At 45.3% G+C, this 26,612-nt stretch overlaps 1 protein-coding gene across 2 annotated transcripts in view; it reads right to left on the bottom strand.

The window, feature by feature from the left end:
* LOC143806370 (uncharacterized) overlaps nucleotides 1–26,612 on the bottom strand; it is a 132,643-nt gene that overhangs the window by 14,582 nt on the left and 91,449 nt on the right. The window contains exon 1 of one of the 2 annotated variants that reach the window (XM_077286718.1): nucleotides 2,400–2,598. The exons of the other annotated variant lie outside the window; for it this stretch is intronic. Within the exon in view, the coding sequence (XP_077142833.1) occupies nucleotides 2,400–2,457 (58 nt within the window). The 5' untranslated portion in view covers nucleotides 2,458–2,598. Of the gene's footprint in view, nucleotides 1–2,399; nucleotides 2,599–26,612 lie in introns of those variants that run through there. 2 annotated transcript variants of the gene reach the window in all.

Raw genomic sequence — 26,612 nt, 5'->3', positions numbered from 1 at the left:
GAAGTGGGGCAGAACATTCATGCCCAATATCTCTCCAGGATATGAGGAAGAAGTTGCGGAGCAGAACATTCATGCCTGATATCTCTCCAGGCCATGAGGGAGAAGTTGCGGGGCAGAACATAAATGCCTGATATCTCTCCAGGCCATGAGGAAAAAGTTGCAAGGTCATAACATTCATGCTTGATATCTCTCCAGGCCATGATGGAGAAATTGCAGGGTAGAACATTCATGCCTGATATCTCTCCAGGCAATGAGGGAGAAGTTGCGGGGCGGAACATTCATATCTCATATCTCTCCAGGCCATGAGGGAGAAGTGCGGGGCAGAACATTCATACCTGATATCTCTCCAGGCCATGAGGAAGAAGTTGCAGAGCAGAACATTCATGCCTGATATCTCTCCAGGCCATGAGGGAGAAGTTGCAAGGTAGAACATTCATGCCTGATATTCTACAGGCCATGAGGAAGAAGTTGCAGGGCAGAACATTCATACCTGATATCTCTCCAGGCCATGAGGAAGAAGTTGCAGGGCAGAACATTCATGCCTGATATCTCACCAGCCATGAGGAAGAAGTTGCGGGGCAGAACATTCATGCCTGATATCTCTCCAGGCCATGAGGGAGAAGTGCGGGGCAGAACATTCATGCCTGATATCTCCCCAGGCCATGAGGGAGAAGTGCGGGGCAGAACATTCATGCCTGATATCTCTCCAGGCCATGAGGGAGAAGTGCGGGGCAGAACATTCATGCCTGATATCTCCCCAGGCCATGAGGGAGAAGTGCGGGGCAGAACATTTCTTAAAGACTTGATGTTACTTGAAGTAACAAACAATTCTACTGGATGTCAGGTTTGTCTTGTACTGAGGTAATTACAGGTCTGGCATTTCAAGTCAATTAGTAGTTGAATATGTTGAACAATACACTGTACATATCTCCTGCAGCAAAAAAGTCCTGAACAACAAAAAAGCAGTTATGACAAAGAGTTCATAGGGCTGTTATCAAGATTTAAACTTGTGTTTGTCAACTTCAGTTACTTTTTTAATTATTGGGATTAAAGGTGTGTTCGGTAGATATATAACTGCCTAAGCAACGGGAAATGTAAAAAATAACATAAAAAATACCAATACCAAAAATACCAAACTCAGTCAAACTCAACTACTGGCACCCGCCTGAATCCAGCAAAGGCCTCATCTTATCTCTGCGCAGAGACAAAAAGAAGTGATGTCACCATTTCACCAGACTGCTGCGGCCTGTGATTGTCTGCAGCGGTCAGGTAACTTTGATCAGCACATCATTATACAAGATCCAATTACGTCCTGCTAAAGATAACTGCTACAGTCAATCACAGGCTGCAGCGGTCCTGAAGCTTTTAAAATGGTGATATCTCATGTGTAAGCACAGACCACGGAGCGACCTGTGCTTAATTGCTATGTGAGGATTATTTTTTTTAGCGCTCCGAGCCACCTGTAAGTTTTTCATTTCGATCGGACATCCCACTTTAAATACAACCAAGAACAAATGTGTAAAAAAAGGTTTGGACACTTTATCTTGTTTACTCGCAAACTGACCAGCATTTCTGTCCATAAGAATGGCTGCTGATGGAGGAGCAATTGACTAGTCCTGTCCCTCAGCCTCCTCCAAGAGAAAAGCAGCTATCCCAAGTGAGGTGTTTTACAATGGAAGGAGGCTGATGGACAGGTCTGGTCACATGTTCCTCCACCAGCAGCCATTTTATGGACAGACGTGCTGTTCAGTTTGTGAGGAAAGATGCACTTTGGCAAACCTCTTTAATACAATGTCATATTTTTGGGAAAAAAAATAAAGGGAACTTTTAAAACCTGCTTCCTCGCCTGAGAACTTGTATATGTGCCCTCAAAATTCTGGGAGCGGCACATACACAGTAAGGTTCTGATGAGCGTGAGAGCCAAAGTATTGGTCTTCCCTCTGAAATGATGGAACTAGTGTGTGATCTCAGTTGGGAAGCAGCTCACATAGATGAGATACCTGTCACTCACTGAGACTTGGGCGGCGTTTGGCAGAGGAATAGGGAGAGAGGCCGGAGAGCTGGAAGAGCAAGGCCATGTCCCTGCACTTGGGGCTCATTTGCGTAAAATGTGTTTTTGTTTTGTTTTTTTCATTGAAGTCTTATAAAAACAAAGGTATGAACATAATTAACATTACAGGGACCTTACGTACAGTAGATGATATTAGTTTAGGGTTTAGGTTGAAAATAGATCTCGTCACACACGGGATATGTTATTGTGTAAAGGGTTGTCTCCAGTATCAGTATGTTGATGGAAATATCACCAAGACACAATAATAATAATAATAATAATTTCTCCATAATACATTTTCCTGGATACATTTTCCTAATTTTTATCAAACACCGGGTTCATTACTTACTGAAGATGGGCTCCTCATTGAAAGTAACCTTTCTCCTGCTGGTTCTCATTCTGTACATCTTCACATAATAAGATGTCCACCACTATACAGTATTCATTACCAGAAGATTTCCAAATGATTGAGTCCACCATGCCTATAGCATAGTGCAGCCATGAAGAGATCTGTGTGCGCGGTGATGTCCTTTTGCTCATTGTTTGAGCTCTCCTATTTCATGTTGCTATGAGAGTGGGAGTTACTGCTTCACTTTAAAAGAACAGGTTAGAAAAGTTGCCTAGCAGTTTTATCTGTAACTTTATAATCCCTTTCATGTAGTGTTTGTTTGCTTTTGCTTCCTGGTATTTGCTCTGAGTTGTACCTGAGTTCAGAGCTTACTGTTCCTTTTACAAAGATATCGGAAGTGCATCATTTTATGTGATCATAACTTTGGAAAGCTTTTACTTTTCCAAGTGATTCTGACACTATTTCTTCATGACACATTGTACTTTATGTTAATGGTAAGTTTAGGTTGATATATTTTGCATTTATTTATATAAAAAATATATAAAAGTTTCCAAAAACTTAGAAAGATATGAATTTTTCTAAGTTTGAATTTCTCTTCTCTTAAGACTGGGTTCAGATTTTCATTTGTATGGTGGTCAGTATGTAATCCGTATATCATCATTTTCTTTTATATCAACAACTACAAGTACAAATACAGTGTCCTCTGTTAAGTACTGCAATGTAGCAATAAAAAAAACGGATGTTGTACAGATGATCCGCATAAAAAAAAAATGTTCTGCACACTCATAGACTTGAATAGACAAGTCTCATCTGACATATTGAAGAAACTAGTGCATGCTGTGACTTTTTTCACTTTCAGATTCGGACAATGAAAAAATCACTCACCTGAACAGCTCAATTGAATAACATTGGTCCTAGTACATTCTCTGCGTGCAGCACTTGAACCAAAAATGAGCTTGAGTGAACTTACCCTAAGACAATCACGCTGCACAGAATAGTTGATACCGTAATTAACATTTATCATATGTCTACTTCATGTTATCGTTATTCTTTTGATTCTTTTAGGCTATTAGACGGGTAATAAATTAAGCAGCAATTTAATTTTACATTTTCCTACTGTCTCTTTGATGACCAAGAAGTTTTGAGCAGGCAAAAAAACAGAAGTTTCCAAACACATGACATCATCACATGGGCAGTCCAGAATTGTTAAAACGCATAGTGATCTTAGTGTATGTCAACTTTTGACTTTGCAGTAAGTAATAAAAATGCCTTAAAACATTCTCTCATTATTCTGGCATTTGGCAAATATTAATAATTATGGTAATCCTAATTGACCTAAAACGGGAAAGGTTTATTCTGATTTCATGTCAGATATTGATAAAAACATGCAGATATGTCTTTTTATACAGTGTATGTAAACTTCTGGTTTCAGCTGCATGTGGGCCTTAGAATTCCATACAGGCATGGACAAACACCACCACAGAGAAGGTGACGCAGGCTTACTCACACTCCCACCATTCCCACTCAGCAATGGTGAATTTTCAACTCCTTCCTGTAAACCACAGAGGAATATCCAGTAAACGTGAACCTCCATCAGACCCAAGGGCAACCTACAGAGATGTACAGATACTCTTTTTTCTTCTAAAACCTGAAGCAGTCAGATTCCCAATGCCTCAACATCTTCACTCAAACACCAGTTAAGCATTCACCATTATTACCTGCCCAATGTGGAAAGAGTGCTTCCCAAATTCCCACTGTTGCAAGCCCAGATGCACGCTTTAAAAATAGACTCAAAATGAAATTTAGTTCAAGGCAGACCTGACATATGTGATAAAAAATGGACCTCAAAAGCCCACAAGATTTCTAAATGACCCACCAAGTGCACTGGGCAGAATTCAGTACATAATGTAAGGATAAAAATCCAAGAACCCAAAGTTCACTGATCTGTTTTTTTTTACAAACACATATTTTTATTTATGATTCCCTGACCAATGCATCAGACAATGCCAAAATACCAGCCTTATCCAGATATCGGGAAAGTGGATTTATGGCATCTAACTGCCATAGCAACCTGTGCAACATGGACAATGATACTATTCACCGCATATCAATCATATTGAACTCACGTTTCCATCCCTTCATCAGCTGTTGGACCACTAAGGGTTTACTTATGTGTGACAAACTATATAACAACAAGAAGGACACTTTTGACAGACCTTTCACCTTTCTAGCCATCATGAAGGTAAGATACAGACGTTGCGGTTTGCAGGGTTAGAAAAAGCTTCTTTGCCACGACAAGGTGGAGATCTGCAGCGCCTCCTGTTGCAGAGAGAAGGGAGATGGATATTGCGCGCAGACGCATTGGGACCCCTTGGCCTCAACGAAAGGATAGACATGTCGGTCTTCATTTAGAAAAATGCATATTGATTTGCGTATTTATAATGTCATTTTTTTTTTATCATGTTTTTAATGTATGTGTTGTTTGTTATTCACTGTTCACATTTTGAAAACAGGTGGTCACTCCACCACTTACTTCTTTATGGACTAAACTCTAAAGTGACCCTCAAAGCAAGACATCCAATCTAAATGGAATGACACCCCTCAAGCAAACCAACCAACAGACCCACTTTTACTCTGTGCCCTCCATGTTACTTGAGAAACTGAATGTGACAGCAGATTTGTAAATTATGTCACCTCAGTCTCCTCCAGAAATCCAGGCTCACAGCACCCTTTGCATCCATTGTCAGCTATAGCTCCCAGAAGAGCTGAAACTGGGAATGAGATTGCGCATAAGTTATGGGGTTGGATGACCCTGGGACACGTCTTACCCTAATTCAGATGTTCCATTGTCAACATCTAAGTATCAACTTCTTTAATAAGGCTAAAACCAGTAAATAAGAAGACTGACTGTTAACTAGGTCATCCACAGCCTAGTTGCCCAAAACAAAGCTAATTCTTGTTGGCCAAGGACTTGCCCAGTAACACCACTGCTACAATAATTGGGAAAAATTCAAGGAAGGTTTAAGAGTAAACTAACCTCCTCACTGTACAATTCTTCATTCTGACAAAAGGCTCTACCATTGCATGACTGTAAAAAGGCCTGACAAACCAATAAATCCTGTTTTTTCAACCTTATAACTTTTTAACCCTTATAAAATGATATGGTAGATGAACACTTCTAAAGGCCATAGACATCTTTCTCGGAAAAAAAACCCCTCCATTCTGATGCGAAAACGAACAAACCTAGCAGCACTTGCATTTGATGCAAAGTCATTTTTTTGCACCAAGAAACATATTAACAGATGAAAAAGACATGGTAATGTTGACAGTGGGCAAGAAAAAAAAACATATCCACTATGTCAATGCCCAGAAAAGATAAACACGACACCGGACCCTAGGTTATTTCACTTGATAGTGGAAAATCCATATCTCTAACCAAGAAGATCTATCTAATTTTTTTGTCATTACTGATTTCTATTTATGTACACCTTAGTGATGAGCGAGTGTACTCGTTGCTCCGGTGGTCTCCGAGTATTTGTTAGTGCTCGGAGATTTAGTTTTCGTTGCAGCAGCTGCATGATTTACAGCTGCTAGACAGGCTGAATACATGTGGGGGTTGCCTGTTTGCTAGGGAATCCCCACATGTACTCAGGCTGGCTAGCAGCTGTAAATCATGCAGCTGAGGCAACAAAAACTAAATCTCCGTGCTCGGGAAAACCAGAGCAACGAGTATACTCACTCATCACTAGTAAACATTCACTAGTAAACATGCATTTTTGAAACCGAGTAAGATTAACTGGTTTAATATTTTTTTTAATATTTTTTTTTTAATTAGGCGCTGAAGGCTGTCATTTATATTTTCCTCTGTTCAATGTGACAACACTTAGATACAGAAAATATGACAGACATAGGCCATAGGAGGGTAGCGCTGTCTTCGACCCTATCACCTATGCTGTGGCCGCATTATCGGCGCAATGTGCGTGCCCCCGATCACGCATAGGTCACAGATGTAGGTGGGGCCAGGCACCATTTTATTGTAGCCCAAAACTGTGCGCTGAGCTGCAATTTTCCGCTCTCACTGCTGCTTACAGTGTTCAGAGCATAGCAGTCAAATCATTTCTGGCTGCTGTGCTCTGACTACTGTAAGTTGCGGTGAGTGGTGACAGCAGGTTGGGCACCAGGCCTATGGTAGAGCCTTCCTCCATTTGTGAGAACAGGTTAGGCAGCGTTGCATTAGTAGTACAATGGCAGCTTGTTCGACCTGTTCTCACCGCTTGTTGAAGCCACCTCTGCACATCTCTGCTGCTTGGCCTATTGCCACAGCTATTTCCATTGTACAGAGCGCAGCAGTCAAATCATCTCCAGCTGTCAGGGTAACTGCTGCCTCTGCAGAGCACTGTAGACGAGATAACTTTGTCACCCGGGCTCTGCACATTCAATTTCATTGTAAAATGCATACAGCCAGTGACAAAGTTATCTTGTCTGCTTGCTCTGTAGAGGCACATCAGTTACATTAACAAATACAAGCTCAAAAAGTATAGGAGGAGCTGATGTGGGTGAGCTCCGTCTCTAATGGCATCGAGGGCCACGGTGAAGGTCCCCATTACGGAGAATTTGATTCTCTTGTACCACAGGCTGAGCTCCATAAGAGACCATGATTTGTCCTAAGTATTGCCATTTTATAGTATTGCAAAAAGCGGTCAAATGATCGAAGGTTCCCTAAAGATAATGAAAAATAAAGTAAAAAAATAAAATAAAAAAATAAACAAATTTAATTTCGAATCACCTCCATACCCCCCAAAAAAAATGTCTGTAAAAGTCCGTATCTCAAATTGGTATTACCATTATGACCATTGTCTGTAATGAGAACACAAGTTTTACTCATAAATAGTTTAAAGAGGTTGTCCACTATTTTTTATTAAAATCTATCCTTAGGATAGGTTATCAATATCTGATCGGCCGGGGTCTGACACTTGGCACCCCACTGATCAGATGTTAATAATGTCAGCAGCGGCGGCCACCGGGGACAGGTACTCACTTGCGGAGCTTCTCCTTTTTCTGGTAATGGCCGAAGCTTGGTACTAGCCATCTGCCTCCTATTAAAATCAATAGGAGGCGGATGTGCAGTACCCTGTGGCGGCCACAGAAGTCGTCCAGCGTCGCAAGAGAGCACTTCCGGCCTGTGGCCACTGTCGACGACACTGATAACGGCTGATTGGCAGGAGTGCTGGGAGTCGGACCCCAGCCAAACATTAATGATCTATCCTAAGTAAAGGTCATCAATCAAAAAGTAGTGGACAACCTCTTTAAGTCTAGATCATGGCACAATACAAATTCCATTCAGCGTGGGTGAGGAACAGAAGGATCCACTGCAACTGGGCTTTACGTTATTACAGGAGTAATCCATGGGAGTTCACAACCCATGGAGAAGCCCTCTGTCCTATGCCCATTGTGGAAATATCATTTTACATCCATGCATATGGAAAGTGGATGGAAATATCATTAGCTGGATAGACACAGCAAGGAACCCTAGGTGCGGAAAGTATTCAAACCCCTTTAAATTTTTCACTCTTTGTTTCATTGCAGCCATTTGGTAAATTCAAAAAAGTTCATTTTTCACATTAATGTACACTCTGCACCCCATCTTGACTGAAAATAACAGAAATATAGAAATTTTAGCAAATTTAATAAAAAGGAAAAACTGAAATATCACATGGTCATAAGTATTCAGACCCTTTGCTCCTATACAACACGTATACAAATATACATCATGCAGTTGTGGTTCTTATCATCTTGATAATGAATGCTTCTTCTGTATCATTATTCCTAACCAAAAGGGACAGCTGCCCGAGAGTTGAAGACCACAGTGGATGAAAGGAACATGAATAGGTAAAGTGTAAGGCATGTGTAAGCGGATGACAAAAATATGTCTAAGGCTAGTTTCACACTAGCGTGGACCTGATCTGCGGAGGAAGTCCGCAGCCTGCCGCAGATCAGGTAACCGCTAGTGTGAAACTAGCCTAAGTGTATTACCATTTTCTGTTAAATGTATAATGCATGACATGTATATTGTTACATTGATGTGTAACACACCAAGTAACTGGTTGTTACAGTGATGTTGCCTTCTTTTCGGGGAGGGTGATGTCATGCCTGGAGGCAAGGAGGATTCCCTTTAACAGGTAATACAGCCATATGTAACATATTCTGACTCCAGGCCAGAAGGGGGAGCTCTGAACCCAGTTTCAGGGGAGCTTTCTCCCAGATATATATATATTCTGGTTTGGAGGAGGAGTTAGTGAGTTCAGTCAGAGAGTGAGTTGGAGAGGAAGCAGAGAGAGGAGAGCTGGGGCCATGCAGACAAAGAGTTCTGCAGCTCCAGGCTGGAAAGAGAAATAGAACGGTTGCATTGATAGCGGGAGGGGAGAAGCACAGGCGGATAAAGGAGCTGGAAGGGAGCTGCGGCTGCATTCCTTCTAAGCTGAAGCGCAGAAACCGGGAACCGCGAGCCCGAGGCTGTGTAGTACTTCACATCCCACAGCAGAACTGGAGGGCAGGAGACTTAAAATCGTCTGTCCGCACCCCGACCTGAAGGTGCAGCAATATACAGAGCCCAGGTCGTGATAGAGACTCTGTAAAAAGGCTTGCTTTGCCCACCATATGGGTACTGTCCCAGGACAGGAGAGAGAGGACCTTGACAGAAGCCACAGGCAGCAAGGAACTCGCCAAGAGCGCGAGAAGGAAGGCTTACGAACCTCACCTGCGAAAGGGATCTGTATTTACTTCCAGGCCGGCTGGACCTCATCAATACCTGTTGCTGGTAACCTGGACTGAGGCTGCCAACCATCAGTAAACCAGGTAAAGAAACTGCAACCCAGTATCCTCTGTTTATTTCCAGCACCACACCATCCTTGCCAAATACACCGGGAGCCCTGGGGACCCAGCTTCACCTGTGGGAAGCCATACCATCCCTGCTGCCATACCTTCACCCCAGTGGACCCCTTTTAGCAGTCAGTCACCTCTGACCGAATACCACAGGTGGTGTCACGAACTTTTATTATTTCATAAACCCCTTTAAAGACCTTTACTTTAACATGGGCGCCCAGAGCCACGGACCAGGTCACCACCGCCGTGACACATCCCTTTAAGTACCGGGTACCCCATGGCCCTTGCGGGTGTTCCAGATGCGCACAAGGTTAGGGAAAGTGCAGTTGGCAGGGTTGGCCACTAGATGGGGGGCATATTAATGTTCATAGTTAGTAGATAGTGTAGAAAGTACAAACACATAGTTCATTGTAGGAGGGGGCTGATGCTTGGTAAGCCAGGGAATAGTTCCTGGAATAGTTTAGTAGAGCGGGAGCGCCCAAAGGGTCCACATGGGCTATAGGCCCAGGACACAGCAGCAGCTCCGCACCGTTAAAGTGGGGGACAGAGCGGTCGGAGAACCTCACAGAAGCAGTGAGTACAGACAAAAGGAACCTGGCACCTGCACATAGTGCAGCACAGAAGGGCAGTTTACTCTGCCAGTGGCAACTGACTCCGGTAATTAATGATCTTGTGTCTGGGGCGAAGCAGACCGAGGGATGCTTAACCGTAGAGCTGTACAGAGAGCATTCAGCATTCAGAGAAGCCTTCAGGGACGGTCTGACCCGGGCCCGTGCTATGTAACCGTGAGAGAGGTGCAGGGAGAGAAAAGGAACAATGCACTGTGATGCCTGTTGTGAATGCTGTAAAGACCACAGATGTGCTAAGTAAAGATGTTTTTGTTCAAGCTACTTTGGACTGTGTCTCATTTAATACAAATCTGCCTGGAGTGGGTCTCCCGCAGCATAGTGAAGATCCAGAAGGAGCTGGACCTGAAGACACCGGAATCCTGACTAAGGGCAAATATTTTCCTGTGAGGGGAGGCCAGGACACAGAAGCACAGGTATCCTTGGCCACGACTACATTCCTGGCCGACTCTTACACATGCACACAAAACTCACATAAAAAACACGCACACTATCTTACTGTACACACACAGTGCACGTTTTATAGCGTAACATGTTTTAATATTCTTGGAGGGAGGGCAGCACAGTGGCCATGTTTTACCTGCAGGTTTTTTCCAGTGTTTTTTTTTTCCTGCCCTCAATGTCACTGTACCCTCTTTGCAAGTAATGGGAAGTAACAACCATATAAAGTAAATATCATTCATACACATGATTATAATACATTTCATTTTTTTTATTGTGTGGAAGCAATATAAGTGTGTGGGGGGGGGGGGGGGAGTATTAACCCCTTTACCCCCAAGGGTGGTTTGCACATTAATGACCGGGCCAATTTTTACAATTCTGACCACTGTCACTTTATGAGGTTATAACTCTGGAATGCTTCAACGGGTCCCGGTGATTCTGACATTGTTTTCTCGTGACATATTGTACTTAATGATAGGGGTAAAATTTCTTTGATATTACCTGCGTTTATTTGTGAAAAAAATGGAAATTTGGCGAAAATTTTGAAAATGTCACAATTTTCCATCTTTTAATTATTATGCAATTAAATCACAGAGATATGTCACACAAAATACTTAATAAGTAACATTTCCCACATGTTTACTTTACATCCGCACAATTTTAGAACCAAAATTTTTTTATGTTAGGGAGTTATAAGGGTTAAAAGTTGACCAGCAATTTCTCATTTTTACAACACCATTTTTTTTAGGGACCACATCTTATTTGAAGTCATTTTGAGAGGTCTATATGATAGAAAATAACCAAGTGTGACACCATTCTAAAAACTGCACCCCTCAAGGTGCTCAAAACCACATTCAAGAAGTTTATTAACCCTTCAGGTATTTCACAGGAATTTTTGAATGTTTAAATAAAAATGAACATTTAACTTTTTTTCACAAAATTTTTTACTTCGGCTCCAATTTGTTTTATTTTACCAAGGGTAACAGGAGAAAATGGATTCCAAAAGTTGTTGTACAATTTGTCCTGAGAACGCTGATAAACCACTGTTTGGGCACATGGCAGAGCTTTGAAGCGAAGGAGCACCATTTGACTTTTCAATGCAAAATTGACTGGAATTGAGATGGGACGCCATGTTGCGTTTGGAGAGCCCCTGATGTGCCTAAACATTGAAACCCCCCACAAGTGACACCATTTCGGAAAGTAGACCCCCTAAGGAACTTATCTAGATGTGTGGAGAGCACTTTGACCTATTAAGTGATTCACAGAAGTTTATAATGCAGAGCCGTAAAAATAAAAAATCATATTTTTTCACAAAAATGATATTTTCGCCCCGAATTTTTTATTTTCCCAAGGGTAACAGAAGAAATTGGACCCCAAAAGCTGTTGTACAATTTGTCCTGAGTACGCTCATACCCCATATGTGGGGGTAAACCACTGTTTGTGCACAAGGGAGTGCTCGGAAGGGAAGGAGCGCCATTTGACTTTTCAATGCAAAATTGACTGGAATTGAGATGGGACGCCATGTTGCGTTTGGAGAGCCACTGATTTGCCTAAACATTGAAACCCCCCACAAGTGACACCATTTTGGAAAGTAGATCCCCTAAGGAACTCATCTAGATGTGTTGTGAGAGCTTTGAACCCCCAAGTGTTTCACTACAGTTTATAACGCAGAGCCGTGAAAATAAAATAAAAAATTTCCCACAAAAATAATTTTTTAGCCCCCAGTTTTGTATTTTCCCAAGGGTAACAGGAGAAATTGGACCCCAAAAGTTGTTGTCCAATTTGTCCTGAGTATGCTGATACCCCATATGTGGGGGGGAACCACCGTTTGGGCGCATGGCAGAGCTTGGAAGGGAAGGAGCTCCATTTGGATCTGACATGCACAGCAGGGAGGCTTCCCGGCGCCTGCCCTGAGCAGGCTCTGTGAAGCCACCTCCCTGCAGGACCCGGATACAGCCCTGTGGCCATTTTGGATCTGGGCCTGCAGGGAGGAGGAGGTAAGAGACCATCAGAGCAACGCGATCACATCGCGTTGCTCCGAGGGTCTCAGGGAAGTACGCAGGGAGCCCCCTCCCTGTGCGATGCTTCCCTATACCGCCGGAAAACTGCGATCATGTTTAATCGCAGTGTGCCGGGGGTTAATGTGCCGGGGCGGTCCCTGACCGCTCCTGGCACATAGTGCCGGATGTCAGCTGCGATAGTCAGCTGACACCCGGCCGAGATCCCTCCGTGAGCGCGGCTGATCGGAAGTAGGGAAGTAGGGCCCACCCCACATGAATGGAATAGTACGTGGTAATGGTAGAAAGGGGTTAAACATGTCACCAATTTTCTAAGTAAATATATTTCTAAAGATGCTATTGACATGAAATTCTCACCAGATGACGGTAACAACCCATCAAATCCACACTGGCAAATAAATCAAACTTTAGGTGTCCTGTCATGGTTCCCAATGGCAAGGGAACGTCAGAGAACTTAAATAACAGACTAGCTCTTGGGTGATGGAATCTCGAGCTGACCGTGAGCTAAACCTACCACACAACTAACAGTGGCCGGGTGACGTACCTACGTTTTATCCCTAGACGCCCAGCACCAGCCGGAGAACTAACTAACCCTAATAGAGGAAAAAACAGACCTGGCTTACCTCTAGGGAAATTCCCCCAAAAAGGAGACAGAAGCCCCCCACATATATTGACGGTGAGTTCAGAGGAAAAGACATACGCAGTATGAAGGTAGGTTCAGCAAAGCGAGGTCCGCTTACTAGATAGTAAGAAGATACAATAGGGAACTTCACGGTCAGCTGAAAACCCTATTAAAATACCATCCAGAAATTACTTTAAGACTCATGTGTCAACTCATGACACCGGAGTGGTAATTTCGGCCCACAAGAGCTTCCAGCTACAGAAACATAACATAACTGTGAACTGGAACAAAAATGCAAACAAACTTAGGACTAAGAGTCCAACTTAGCTGATAGTAGTCTAGAAGCAGGAACATGCAACAGAAAGGCTCTGGTTACATTGATGGCCGGCACTAGAATAACTGAGCAGCAAGGCTAAATAGGATACTCCCACATCCTGATGGAGACAGGTGAACAGAGAAAGTGAAGCACACAAGTCCAGTACCACCAGCGACCACCGGGGGAGCCCAAAAACCAAATTCACAACAGTACCCCCCCTCAAGGAGGGGGCACCGAACCCTCACAAGAACCACCAGGGCGATCAGGATGAGCCCTATGAAAGGCACGGACCAAATCAGAGGCATGAACATCAGAGGCTGTCACCCAAGAATTATCCTCCTGACCGTAGCCCTTCCACTTGACCAGATACTGAAGTTTCGAACGAGAAGACAACCACACCAAGTCCCCAACACGAAGACGAGGACCAACACGACGACGGCGGTTAGCAAAATGCCGAGTCTTCTCCTGGGACAACTCCAAATTGTCCACCACCTGTCCCCAAATCCGATGCAACCTATCCACCACAGTATCCACTCCAGGACAATCCGAAGACTCCACCTGACCAGAAGAAAAGCGAGGATGAAACCCCGAATTGCAAAAGAAAGGAGAAACCAAAGTGGCAGAACTAGCCCGATTATTGAGGGCAAACTCCGCCAACGGCAAAAAGGCAACCCAGTCATCCTGATCCGCAGACACAAAACACCTCAAATAAGTCTCCAAGGTCTGATTAGTTCGCTCAGTCTGGCCATTAGTCTGAGGATGGAACGCAGACGAAAAAGACAAATCAATGCCCATCCTAGCACAGAACGCCCACCAAAATCTAGACACGACCTGGGTCCCCCTGTCAGAAACGATATTCACCGGAATACCATGCAAGCGAACCACATTTTGAAAAAACAGAGGAACCAACTCGGAAGAGGACGGCAACTTAGGCAAGGGCACCAAATGAACCATCTTTGAAAAACGGTCACACACCACCCAGATGACAGACATTTTCTGAGAAACAGGGAGATCAGAAATAAAATCCATAGAGATGTGAGTCCAAGGCCTCTTTGGAATAGGCAAAGATAACAACAATCCGCTAGCCCGAGAACAACAAGGTTTGGCCCGAGCACAAACATCACAAGACTGCACAAAAACTCGTACATCTCGAGACAGAGAAGGCCACCAGAAGGACCTAGCCACCAAATCCCTGGTACCAAAGATCCCGGGATGACCTGCCAACGCAGAAGAATGAACCTCCGAGATGACTCTACTGGTCCAATCATCAGGAACAAACAGTCTACCAGGCGGGCAACGATCAGGTCTATCCGCCTGAAACTCCTGCAAAGCCCGTCGCAGGTCTGGGGAAACAGCAGATAATATCACCCCATCCTTAAGGATACCTGTAGGTTCAGAATCACCAGGGAAATCAGGCTCAAAACTCCTAGAAAGGGCATCCGCCTTCACATTTTTAGAACCTGGTAAGTAAGAGACCACAAAATTAAACCGAGAGAAAAACAACGACTAGCGCGCCTGTCTAGGATTCAGGCGCCTGGCAGACTCAAGATAAATCAAATTCTTGTGATCGGTCAATACCACCACCTGATGTCTAGCCCCCTCAAGCCAATGACGCCACTCCTCAAAAGCCCACTTCATAGCCAAAAGCTCCCGATTACCAATATCATAATTTCGCTCGGCGGGCGAAAATTTTCGAGAAAAGAACGCACAAGGTCTCATCATGGAGCAATCGGAACTTTTCTGCGACAAGACCGCCCCAGCTCCGATCTCGGAAGCATCGACCTCAACCTGAAAAGGAAGAGTAACATCAGGCTGACGCAACACAGGGGCGGAAGAAAAGCGGCGCTTAAGCTCCCGAAAGGCCTCCACAGCAGCAGGGGACCAATGAGCAACATCAGCACCCTTTTTGGTCAAATCAGTCAAAGGTTTAGCAACATCACAAAAACCAGCTATAAATCGACGATAAAAATTAGCAAAGCCCAAAAATTTCTGAAGGCTCTTAAGCGAAGAAGGTTGCGTCCAATCACAAATAGCCCGAACCTTGACAGGATCCATCTCAATGGAAGAGGGGGAAAAAATGTACCCAAAAAAAGAAATCTTTTGAACCCCAAAAATACACTTAGAACCCTTCACACACAAGGAATTAGCCTGCAAAACCTGAAAAACCCTCCTGACCTGTTGGACATGAGAATCCCAGTCATCCGAAAAAATCAAAATATCATCCAGATACACGATCATGAATTTATCCAAATATTCCCGGAAAATGTCATGCATAAAGGACTGAAAGACTGAAGGGGCATTTGAAAGACCAAAAGGCATTACTAAATACTCAAAATGGCCCTCGGGCGTATTAAATGCGGTTTTCCACTCATCCCCCTGCTTAATTCGCACCAAATTATACGCCCCACGGAGATCAATCTTAGAGAACCACTTAGCCCCTTTTATTCGAGCAAACAAATCAGTCAGCAGTGGCAGAGGATACTGATATCTGACTGTAATTTTATTCAAGAGTCGATAATCAATACACGGCCTCAAAGAGCCATCTTTTTTAGATACAAAGAAAAAACCGGCTCCTAAGGGAGATGAAGAAGGACGAATATATCCCTTTTCCAGGGACTCCTTAATATATTCTCGCATAGCAGCATGTTCAGGTACAGATAGATTAAATAAACGACCCTTTGGAAATTTACTGCCCGGAATCAGATCTATGGTACAATCGCAATCTCTGTGAGGAGGTAGTGAACCAAGCTTAGGCTCCTCAAAAACATCACGATAATCAGATAAAAATTCCGGAATCTCAGAGGGAATAGATGACGAAATGGAAACCAAAGGTACGTCCCCATGAGCCCCCTGACATCCCCAGCTTAACACAGACATTGCTTTCCAGTCAAGAACTGGGTTATGAGATTGTAACCATGGCAATCCGAGCACCAAAACATCATGTAGATTATACAACACAAGGAAGCGAATCGTCTCCTGATGGTCTGGATTCATACGCATAGTCACTTGTGTCCAGTATTGTGGTTTATTACTAGCCAATGGTGTAGAGTCAATACCCTTCAGAGGTATAGGAACTTCCAGAGGCTCTAGATCAAACCCACAGCGCCTGGCAAAGGACCAATCCATGAGACTCAAAGCGGCGCCAGAGTCGACATAGGCATCCGCGGTAATTGACGATAATGAACAAATCAAGGTCACAGACAAAATAAACTTAGACTGTAAAGTGCCAATTGAAATAGACTTATCAACCTTTTTTGTACGTTTAGAGCATGCTGATATAACATGAGTTGAATCACCACAATAGAAGCACAACCCATTTTTTCGCCTAAAATTCTGCCGTTCGCTTCTGGACAGAATTCTATCACATTGCATATTTTCTGGAGCCTTCTCAGAAGACACCGCCAAATGGTGCACAGGTTTGCGCTCCCGCAAACGCCGATCAATCTGAATAGCCATTGTCATGGACTCATTCAGACCTGTAGGTGCAGGGAACCCCACCATAACATCTTTAATGGCATCAGAGAGACCCTCTCTGAAATTCGCCGCCAGGGCGCACTCATTCCACTGAGTAAGCACAGACCATTTACGAAATTTTTGGCAGTATATTTCAGCTTCATCTTGCCCTTGAGATAGGGCCATCAAGGTTTTTTCAGCCTGAATCTCTAACTTAGGTTCCTCATAAAGCAACCCCAAAGCCAGAAAAAACGCATCCACATTGAGCAACGCAGGATCCCCGGGTGCCAATGCAAATGCCCAGTCTTGAGGGTCACCCCGCAGCAAGGAAATTACTATCCTAACCTGCTGTGCGGGATCTCCAGCGGAGCGAGATCTCAGGGAAAGAAATAATTTACAATTATATTTGAAATTCAGGAAACGAGATCTATCCCCGGAGAAAAATTCTTGTATAGGAATTCTAGGTTCAGATATAGGAGCATGAATAACAAAATCCTGTAAATTTTGAACCTTCGTAGCAAGATTATTCAAACCTGTAGTCAAACTCTGAGGATCCATTTTAATCAGGTGAGATCAGAGCCATTCAAGGATTAGAAGGAGAGAGAGAGGCAAAGGCTGCAATTAGAGCAGAAATGCAACTGAGTCAACTATAGAGCAAGCTCAGAAGAAAAAAAAAAAAAATCTGCAGACTTCTTTTTCTCTCCTTTCTTCTGCCAACGGTTTTAACCCTTGGCCGGCCATACTGTCATGGTTCCCAATGGCAAGGGAACGTCAGAGAACTTAAATAACAGACTAGCTCTTGGGTGATGGAATCTCGAGCTGACCGTGAGCTAAACCTACCACACAACTAACAGTGGCCGGGTGACGTACCTACATTTTATCCCTAGACGCCCAGCGCCAGCCGGAGAACTAACTAACCCTAATAGAGGAAAAAACAGACCTGGCTTACCTCTAGGGAAATTCCCCCAAAAAGGAGACAGAAGCCCCCCACATATATTGACGGTGAGTTCAGAGGAAAAGACATACGCAGTATGAAGGTAGGTTCAGCAAAGCGAGGTCCGCTTACTAGATAGTAAGAAGATACAATAGGGAACTTCACGGTCAGCTGAAAACCCTATTAAAATACCATCCAGAAATTACTTTAAGACTCATGTGTCAACTCATGACACCGGAGTGGTAATTTCGGCCCACAAGAGCTTCCAGCTACAGAAACATAACATAACTGTGAACTGGAACAAAAATGCAAACAAACTTAGGACTAAGAGTCCAACTTAGCTGATAGTAGTCTAGAAGCAGGAACATGCAACAGAAAGGCTCTGGTTACATTGATGGCCGGCACTAGAATAACTTAGCAGCAAGGCTAAATAGGATACTCCCACATCCTGATGGAAACAGGTGAACAGAGAAAGTGAAGCACACAAGTCCAGTACCACCAGCGACCACCGGGGGAGCCCAAAAACCAAATTCACAACAGTGTCCATAAATTAAGTTATGTGCAAGGGCAGGCTGTGCCGGGTGGCAGGGAAGCAAATGCCCCCCGGGCCGCTACACCAGCAGCTGTGCAGCAGCCACAGCCACGCACATCAGTCTGTCTCATAAGCTGTAGACCACGGCTTGTGATACCTCAGCCTGCTCATGCAGGGGGCGCGATGACATCATTGTCTCATGCCGCACTACAGGCCAGAGGAGAAGACGGAGGCTGCGGTGCCAGGAATCAGGATGAGGTGAGTATAAACTTCATTATTTGTTATATGAACGGGCTGTGGGGCCATCCTCCTATACATATGGGGGCTGGGGCCATCATAATGTATATATGGAAGAACTGGAGAAATCATACTTTATATATGGGGGCTGGGGCCATCATACTGTATTTATGGGGGCTGGGGTCACCATACTTTATATATGGGGGCTGGGGCCATCATAGTGTATATATGGGGGCTGGGGCCATCTTACTTTATATATGGAGGAATTGGGGTCATCATACTATATATATATGGAGGCTGGGGCCATCATATTTTATATTTGGAGGTACTGGGGCCATCATACTGTAATACTGTATATATGGGGGCTGGGGCCATCATACTTTATATGTGGAGGAACTGGAGCCATTATACTGTATATATGGGGGCTGCGGTCATCATACTTTATATATGGAGGATCTGGGGCCATCATACTGTATATATGGAGGATCTGGGGCCATCATAGTGCAGCGCCCCAGAGTCCTGGTCGTTGCAGTACTGTTGCTCTGCCACTAAGGGGGGCTATGGTACGTCTGATGGCACTGAAGGAGTTCACCTGACCAGGTATCACAGACACCAATACACTTCACAGTCTGGCCTCCAGGGGGAGCTAAGGGTGCTATGTATTAGGCCACTCCTCACAATCTGGTAAAACTGGGAGTTAGATAGGAAGTTAGGGAGAAAGCTGACTGGGTTGGAACCAGGCAACATCCTGTGGCAGAGGGTGTTGCAGGGGAAGATTCAGGGGGGTCCCTGTCAGGGGTGGGATCCTGACAGAGGCCTAGCGAACAGAAAGAACGTTACGGGACCGCGCCTGCACTTCATTGCGGCGGTACCCCAAGAAAGGACAAGAAGCGAGGTTTATTGTGAAGAGTGAGAAACGAGATCAACGCAACAAGGAGATAACACCAGTAGGAGTCGTGCTGTAAGACCGAGGCAACATCCTACTGAGGGGCGTAGCCGGTGGCCGGAAACGCCAAGGAAGTATTGAGCTCCAAGCCTTACTTCAAACCTACGGCAGGACAGTCAGTTATAGGCGGGCTGTCTCACCTAAATCACCTAAGCAGACATAGGGGGCAACAGTTGGAGAGGGGCGACTCTAGGGTCCCGGAAGAACTCCAGGCCTACCCGTCATACGGGTGCGTCCTAGCCATATCATCTGGGGGACGGAGAAGAACATCAGAATCAGTTGTGAGGGAACTTCAGAAACAGACACAACAGTTGTGAGGACTATCCCGTGGTGCTAAGCAGGGAAGGACTACAACACACAAGCGCTAGAAGGTAGGCACAGATTTCCACCTGCAAAGGGAACTCTGGAGGTGCCATCGGACCGGCCGGTCTCAGACAGCCCTGTTAACCGTACTCTGGATTGAGGATCCTGAAGCCTTCAGTAAAGAGGTAAAGAGACTGCAACCTGGTGTCCTCGTTATTCATCGCGACCTGCACCACACCACTATCACTCTCAACTTTCATTGGACGCCCCTCAGCAGGGTCACGGACCGGGTCTAGCCACCGTGACAATCCCAGAACCGAGACAGAGAGGCCCGGTACAGGGTGCCCCTCGGCCCTGCAACAGTGGGGGCGCTCCAATACTGTATATATGGGGGCTGAGGTCATCATGCTTTATATATGGAGGAACTGGGCCCATCAAACAGTATATATGGGGGCTGGGGGCATCATACTTTATATATGGAGGAACTGGAGCCATGATACGGTATATATATATGGGGCTGGGGCCATCATACTGTATATGGGGGCTGGGGCCATCATACTGTATATATGGGGGCTGGGGCCATCATACTGTATATGGGGGCTGGGGCCATCATACTGTATATATGGGGGCTGGGGCCATTATACTTTTTATATGGAGAAACTGGGGCCATAATGCTATATATATATATGGGGGCTGGGGCCATCATAATGTATATATGGAAGAACTGGGGCAATCATACTTTATATATGGGGGGGAACTGGGGCCATCATACTGTAATACTGCATATATATGGGCTGGGGCCATCAAACTTTATATATGAAGGAGCTGGGGACATCATACTCTATTTATGAGGGCTGGGGTCATCATACTTTATATATGGGGGCTGGGGCCATCATACTTTATATATGGGGGTACTGGGGACATCATACTTTATATACTTTTATATTCTCTACTCCCCACTTATCTCTTCTTCTCACAACCGCATACAAGACTTCTCCCGTGCTCTTCCATACTCTGGAACTCTCTACCCCAACACATTAGACTCTCGCCTACCATAGAAACCTTCAAAAAGAACCTGAAACTCACCTCTTCTGACAAGCCTACAGCCTGCAGTGATCCTCAACCTAGGATATGTATGTAGTTTATTTATGAAGTTTTCAGAATAATGCAATTTATACACAGGATTCCGCCGGCCAGCCGCGACCAATTAGCGAAGCGTGGTTCAAATTCCGGGCCAATTGGCGGGAGGACTGCGCCTGTCGCTGATTGTTCGCGGCCAGGCGTGACCAATCAGTGAAGCCAGGTCCGGCTCCAGGTTTTTAAGGGCCCGGGCGAAAGAAGCCTCAGTGGGCCCCCCTCTTTAACACATACCACGATTCATAATGCACAGATACAGCAGAGAAATATAGCACAGCCAAGTAGCGTATAACACAGCCCACGTAGTATATTGACCAGCCACGTAGTATATAACACAGCCACGTAGTATGTAGGACAGCCACGTAGTATAAAGCACAGACACGTAGTATATTGCCCAGCCACGTAGTATATAACACAGCCACGTAGTATATTGCCCAGCCACGTAGTATATAACACAGCCACGTAGTATATTGCCCAGCCACGTAGTATATAACACAGCCATGTAGTATGTAGCACAGCCACGTAGTATATAACACAGGCACGTAGTATATAACACAGCCACGTAGTATATAACAGCCACGTAGTATATTGCCCAGCCACGTAGTATATAACACAGCCACGTAGTATGTAGCACAGCCACGTAGTATATAACAAAGCCACGTAGTATATAACACAGCCACGTAGTATATTGCACAGACACGTAGTATATAGCACAGACACGTAGTATATTGGCCAGCCAAGTAGTATATTGCCCAACCACGTAGTATATTGCCCAGCCACGTAGTATATTGCACAGACACGTAGTATATTGCACAGCCATGTAATATATTGCACAGCCACTTAGTATATAGCACAGCCACTTAGTATATAGCACAGAGACGTAGTGTATAACACTGCCCATGCAGTATATAAGACAGGTCACGTAGTATAGAGCACAGCGATGTAGTATATTGCCCAGCCACGTAATATATACCAGAGCCACGTAGTATAGCACAGCCAATATAGTATATAGCACAGAGTTGTAGTATATAACACAGCCCATGCAGTATCTAACACAGCCCACGTAGTATATAGCAATTTGGGCACCATATCCCTGTTTAAAAATGAATTAAAATAAAAAGTAGTTATATACTTGCAGCGCCCCAGAGTCCTGGTCGTTGCAGTACTGATGCTCCGCCGCTAAGGGGGGCTATGGTACGTCTGATGGCACTGAAGGAGTTCATCTGACCAGGTATCACAGACACCAATACATTTCACAGTCTGGCCTCCAGGGGGAGCTAAGGGTTCTATTTATTAGGCCACGCCTCACAATCTGGTAAAACTGGGGGTTAGGCAGGAAGTTAGACAGAAAGCTGACTGGGTTGGAACCAGGCAACACCTTGTGGCAGAGGGTGTTGTAGGGGAAGATTCGGAGGGGTCCCTGTCAGGGGTGGGATTCTGACAGAGGCCTAGCAACCAGAGAGAACGTTACGGGACCGCGCCTGCACGATATAGCGGCGGTACCCCAAGAAAGGACAAGAAGCGAGGTTTATTGTGCTGAGTGAGAAACGAGATCAACGCAACGAGGAGAATACCAGTAGGAGTCGTGCTGTAAGACGAGGCAACATCCTATTGAGGCGCATAACCGGTGGCCGGAACGCCGAGGAAGTATAGAGCTCCAAGCCAAACTTCAAACCTATGGCAGGACAGTCAGTTACAGGCGGGCTGTCTCACCCAGACCCAGGAAGACACAGGGGGGTAACAACAGGAGTGGGGCGACGCTGGAGTTCCGGAAGAGCTCCGAGCCTCCCCGTCATACGGGTGCGTCCTAACCGTAAGATCAGGGGGACGTAGAGGGAGAACATCAGAATCGAGTTGTGAGGGAACACGAGAAACAGACACAACAGTTGTGGGGACTATCCCGTAAGCACAGCAGGGGAGGACCACAACACACAAGCGCAGGAAGGTAGGCACAGATTTCCACCTGCAAAGGGAACTCTGGAGGTGCCATCGGACCGGCCGGACTTGCGCAGCCCGGTTAACCGTATTCCGGATTGAGGACTCAGAAGCCTTCAGTAAAGAGGTAAAGAGACTGCAACCTGGTGTCCTCGTTGACCGCGACCGGCACTACACCGCACCATAACATCAGCACCCTACCACCACCTTTCATTGTGCGCCCCTCAGCAGGGTCACGGACCGGGTCTAGCCACCGTAACAATCCCAGAGCAGAGACTCAGAGGCCCGGTACCGGGTACCCCTCGGCCCTGCGGCAGTGGGGGCGCTACATACTCACCCTCCGTCGGCCCCCCGGATCCAGCCGAGGCATTTACCGATGCTCCTCGCGACGCTCCGGTCCCAAGAGTGCATTGCGGTCTCGCGAGATGATGACGTAGCGGTCTCACAAGACCGCCACGTCATCATCTCGCGAGACCGCAATGCATGGACCGGTCACCGGATCGTCGCGAGGAGCGGGAAAGGCCTCGGCTGGAACCGGGGGCCCACGAAAGGTGAGTATATAATGATTTTTTATTTTTTTAAATTATTTTCAACATTAGATCTTTTTACTATTGATGCCGCATAGGCAGCATCAATAGAAAAAAGTTGGTCACACAGGGTTAATAGCAGCGTTAACGGCTGCAACCAATCAGCGACGCGGGATTTCCGGGACAGACAGAAAGACGGAAGTGACCCTTAGGCCGGTTTCGCACTTGCGTTTGGAGCAGCTGCGGAGGGCTGCGGACTTCCTCCGTGAAGCCCCGCCCTCCGCCGCTAGCTCCGCCTACTTCTGCATGCGGCCTGTGTACCTATATTTAACATTAGGTAAGCAGGTCGTGCGGCTGTATGTGGAGGCTGCCGCATGCGTCATTTTAACGCTGCGGATAAAAAAAAAAAATGCTACAGGCTGCGTCCTACGCTGGCCGCCGCAGCGTCAAAGCGACGCATGCAGCAGCCTCCGCATACAGCCGCACGACCTGCGTACCTAATGTTAAAGATAGGTACACAGGCTGCATGCAGAAGTAGGCGGAGCTAGCGGCGGAGGGCGGGGCTTCACGGAGGAAGTCCGCAGCCCTCCGCAGCTGCTCCAAACGCAAGTGTGAAACCGGCCTTAGACAATTATATAGTAGATATATATATTTCACATTCTTGTTTTTGTCCCGTTAGGGGCCTTGAACCTGTGATCCCCTCTTGTGCTATATACTACAGCAGTAACCAGAGATGATAATAATATGATCTGGTGACACTGACAGCAGCGGAGCGTTTATTACAATGGGATCCAGGCTACACAATCCCTCTCCTGTCCTGACCGTTCGCTACAATGTATCAGTGCAGGGAAAATCTATCCGTTTGGACTCAATGGTTTCCCTTACAGAGGATTGTCCAGACACAATTGTACCAAATCCTCAGCTGTGCTAGTATTAATGATATGGACACTTTTACATGCGATTTTGTTTGCAAACTTAAATCAGACATTTTGGACTAAATCTAAATATATAGAAATATTTTTGCATAAACACGTTGGCTTTAATGGGTTGTTTTATTTCCTTTGCATTGCTGGCTGCAGACTGAGGTAACTGAGGATCCATTAGCTCATCCTGACCTCCTCTGTGCTGATTTAGGGCCACAGACCAGCAGTAAAGTTGGGCTGAGCTCTGATGCCGTCATCAATCATCCGAGATATAGAAGAGCTGGAGACCCCACATGATGAGGAGCGCACTGGGTGACCCTCAGGGTGACTCATTCTGCTGCCACCAAGGTGCTGGGAGACAAAGAGCCGGTTAAGGCCGAACAGAGCAAAATGTGACATGAAGCAAAATAGCAAACGGGAATTTTACAGCAATATACATGTATTTAAAGGGATTGTCCGGTCTTAAGGTAAAAGTCTGTACAGGTCCTTCTCAAAAAATTAGCATATAGTGTTAAATTTCATTATTTACCATAATGTAATGATTACAATTAAACTTTCATATACTATAGATTCATTATCCACCAACTGAAATTTGTCAGGTCTTTTATTGTTTTAATACTGATGATTTTGGCATACAACTCCTGATAACCCAAAAAAACTGTCTCAATAAATTAGCATATCAAGAAAAGGTTCTCTAAACGACCTATTACCCTAATCTTCTGAATCAACTAATTAACTCTAAACACATGCAAAAGATACCTGAGGCTTTTAAAAACTCCCTGCCTGGTTCATTACTCAAAACCCCCATCATGGGTAAGACTAGCGACCTGACAGATGTCAAGAAGGCCATCATTGACACCCTCAAGCAAGAGGGTAAGACCCAGAAAGAAATTTCTCAACAAATAGGCTGTTCCCAGAGTGCTGTATCAAGGCACCTCAATGGTAAGTCTGTTGGAAGGAAACAATGTGGCAGAAAACGCTGTACAACGAGAAGAGGTGACCGGACCCTGAGGAAGATTGTGGAGAAGGACCGATTCCAGACCTTGGGGAACCTGAGGAAGCAGTGGACTGAGTCTGGTGTGGAAACATCCAGAGCCACCGTGCACAGGCGTGTGCAGGAAATGGGCTACAGGTGCCGCATTCCCCAGGTAAAGCCACTTTTGAACCATAAACAGCGGCAGAAGCGCCTGACCTGGGCTACAGAGAAGCAGCACTGGACTGTTGCTAAGTGGTCCCAAGTACTTTTTTCTGATGAAAGCAAATTTTGCATGTCATTCGGAAATCAAGGTGCCAGAGTCTGGAGGAAGACTGGGGAGAAGGAAATGCCAAAATGCCTGAAGTCCAGTGTCAAGTACCCACAGTCAGTGATGGTGTGGGGTGCCATGTCAGCTGCTGGTGTTGGTCCACTGTGTTTCATCAAGGGCAGGGTCAATGCAGCTAGCTATCAGGAGATTTTGGAGCACTTCATGCTTCCATCGGCTGAAATGCTTTATGGAGATGAAGATTTCATTTTTCAGCACGACCTGGCACCTGCTCACAGTGCCAAAACCACTGGTAAATGGTTTACTGACCATGGTATTACTGTGCTCAATTGGCCTGCCAACTCTCCTGACCTGAACCCCATAGAGAATCTGTGGGATATTGTGAAGAGAAAGTTGAGAGACGCAAGACCCAACACTCTGGATGAGCTTAAGGCCGCTATTGAAGCATCCTGGGCCTCCATAACATCTCAGCAGTGTCACAGGCTGATTGCCTCCATGCCACGCCGCATTGAAGCAGTCATTTCTGCCAAAGGATTCCCGACCAAGTATTGAGTGCATAACTGAACATTATTATTTGATGGTTTTTTTGTTTGGTATTAAAAAACACTTTTATTTGATTGGTCGGGTGAAATATGCTAATTTATTGAGACAGGTTTTTTGGGTTATCAGGAGTTGTATGCCAAAATCATCAGTATTAAAACAATAAAAGACCTGACAAATTTCAGTTGGTGGATAATGAATCTATAATATAGGAAAGTTTAATTGTAATCATTACATTATGGTAAATAATGAAATTTAACACTATATGCTAATTTTTTGAGAAGGACCTGTAGTTATATATGTGACTATGTGACTGCAGACTCGTAAATCCTCACATCATGTAGACTGCGTTCTGCCGGCATTTCTCTCAGCCCAGAGATGGCAGAAGACCCCTCATGTGTACAGGACTTGTGACCCCCCTGTCCACGAGAAGCAGCAGCGCCTCATCCTCCAGATACTTGGGGGTCCCATCGCTGAGATCCGCATGTACCGGCCATGATGTCATCTCCATGGATACGACATAAATGTGACAGACCAGAAGCCCCCTGTAAGGGAGAGCTCAGATGTGGGGACTGATGT

The sequence above is a fragment of the Ranitomeya variabilis genome, chromosome 1 (assembly GCF_051348905.1).
Source record: "Ranitomeya variabilis isolate aRanVar5 chromosome 1, aRanVar5.hap1, whole genome shotgun sequence".
Lineage (NCBI taxonomy): Eukaryota > Metazoa > Chordata > Amphibia > Anura > Dendrobatidae > Ranitomeya > Ranitomeya variabilis.
This window is presented reverse-complemented; position numbering and strand designations above follow the sequence as displayed.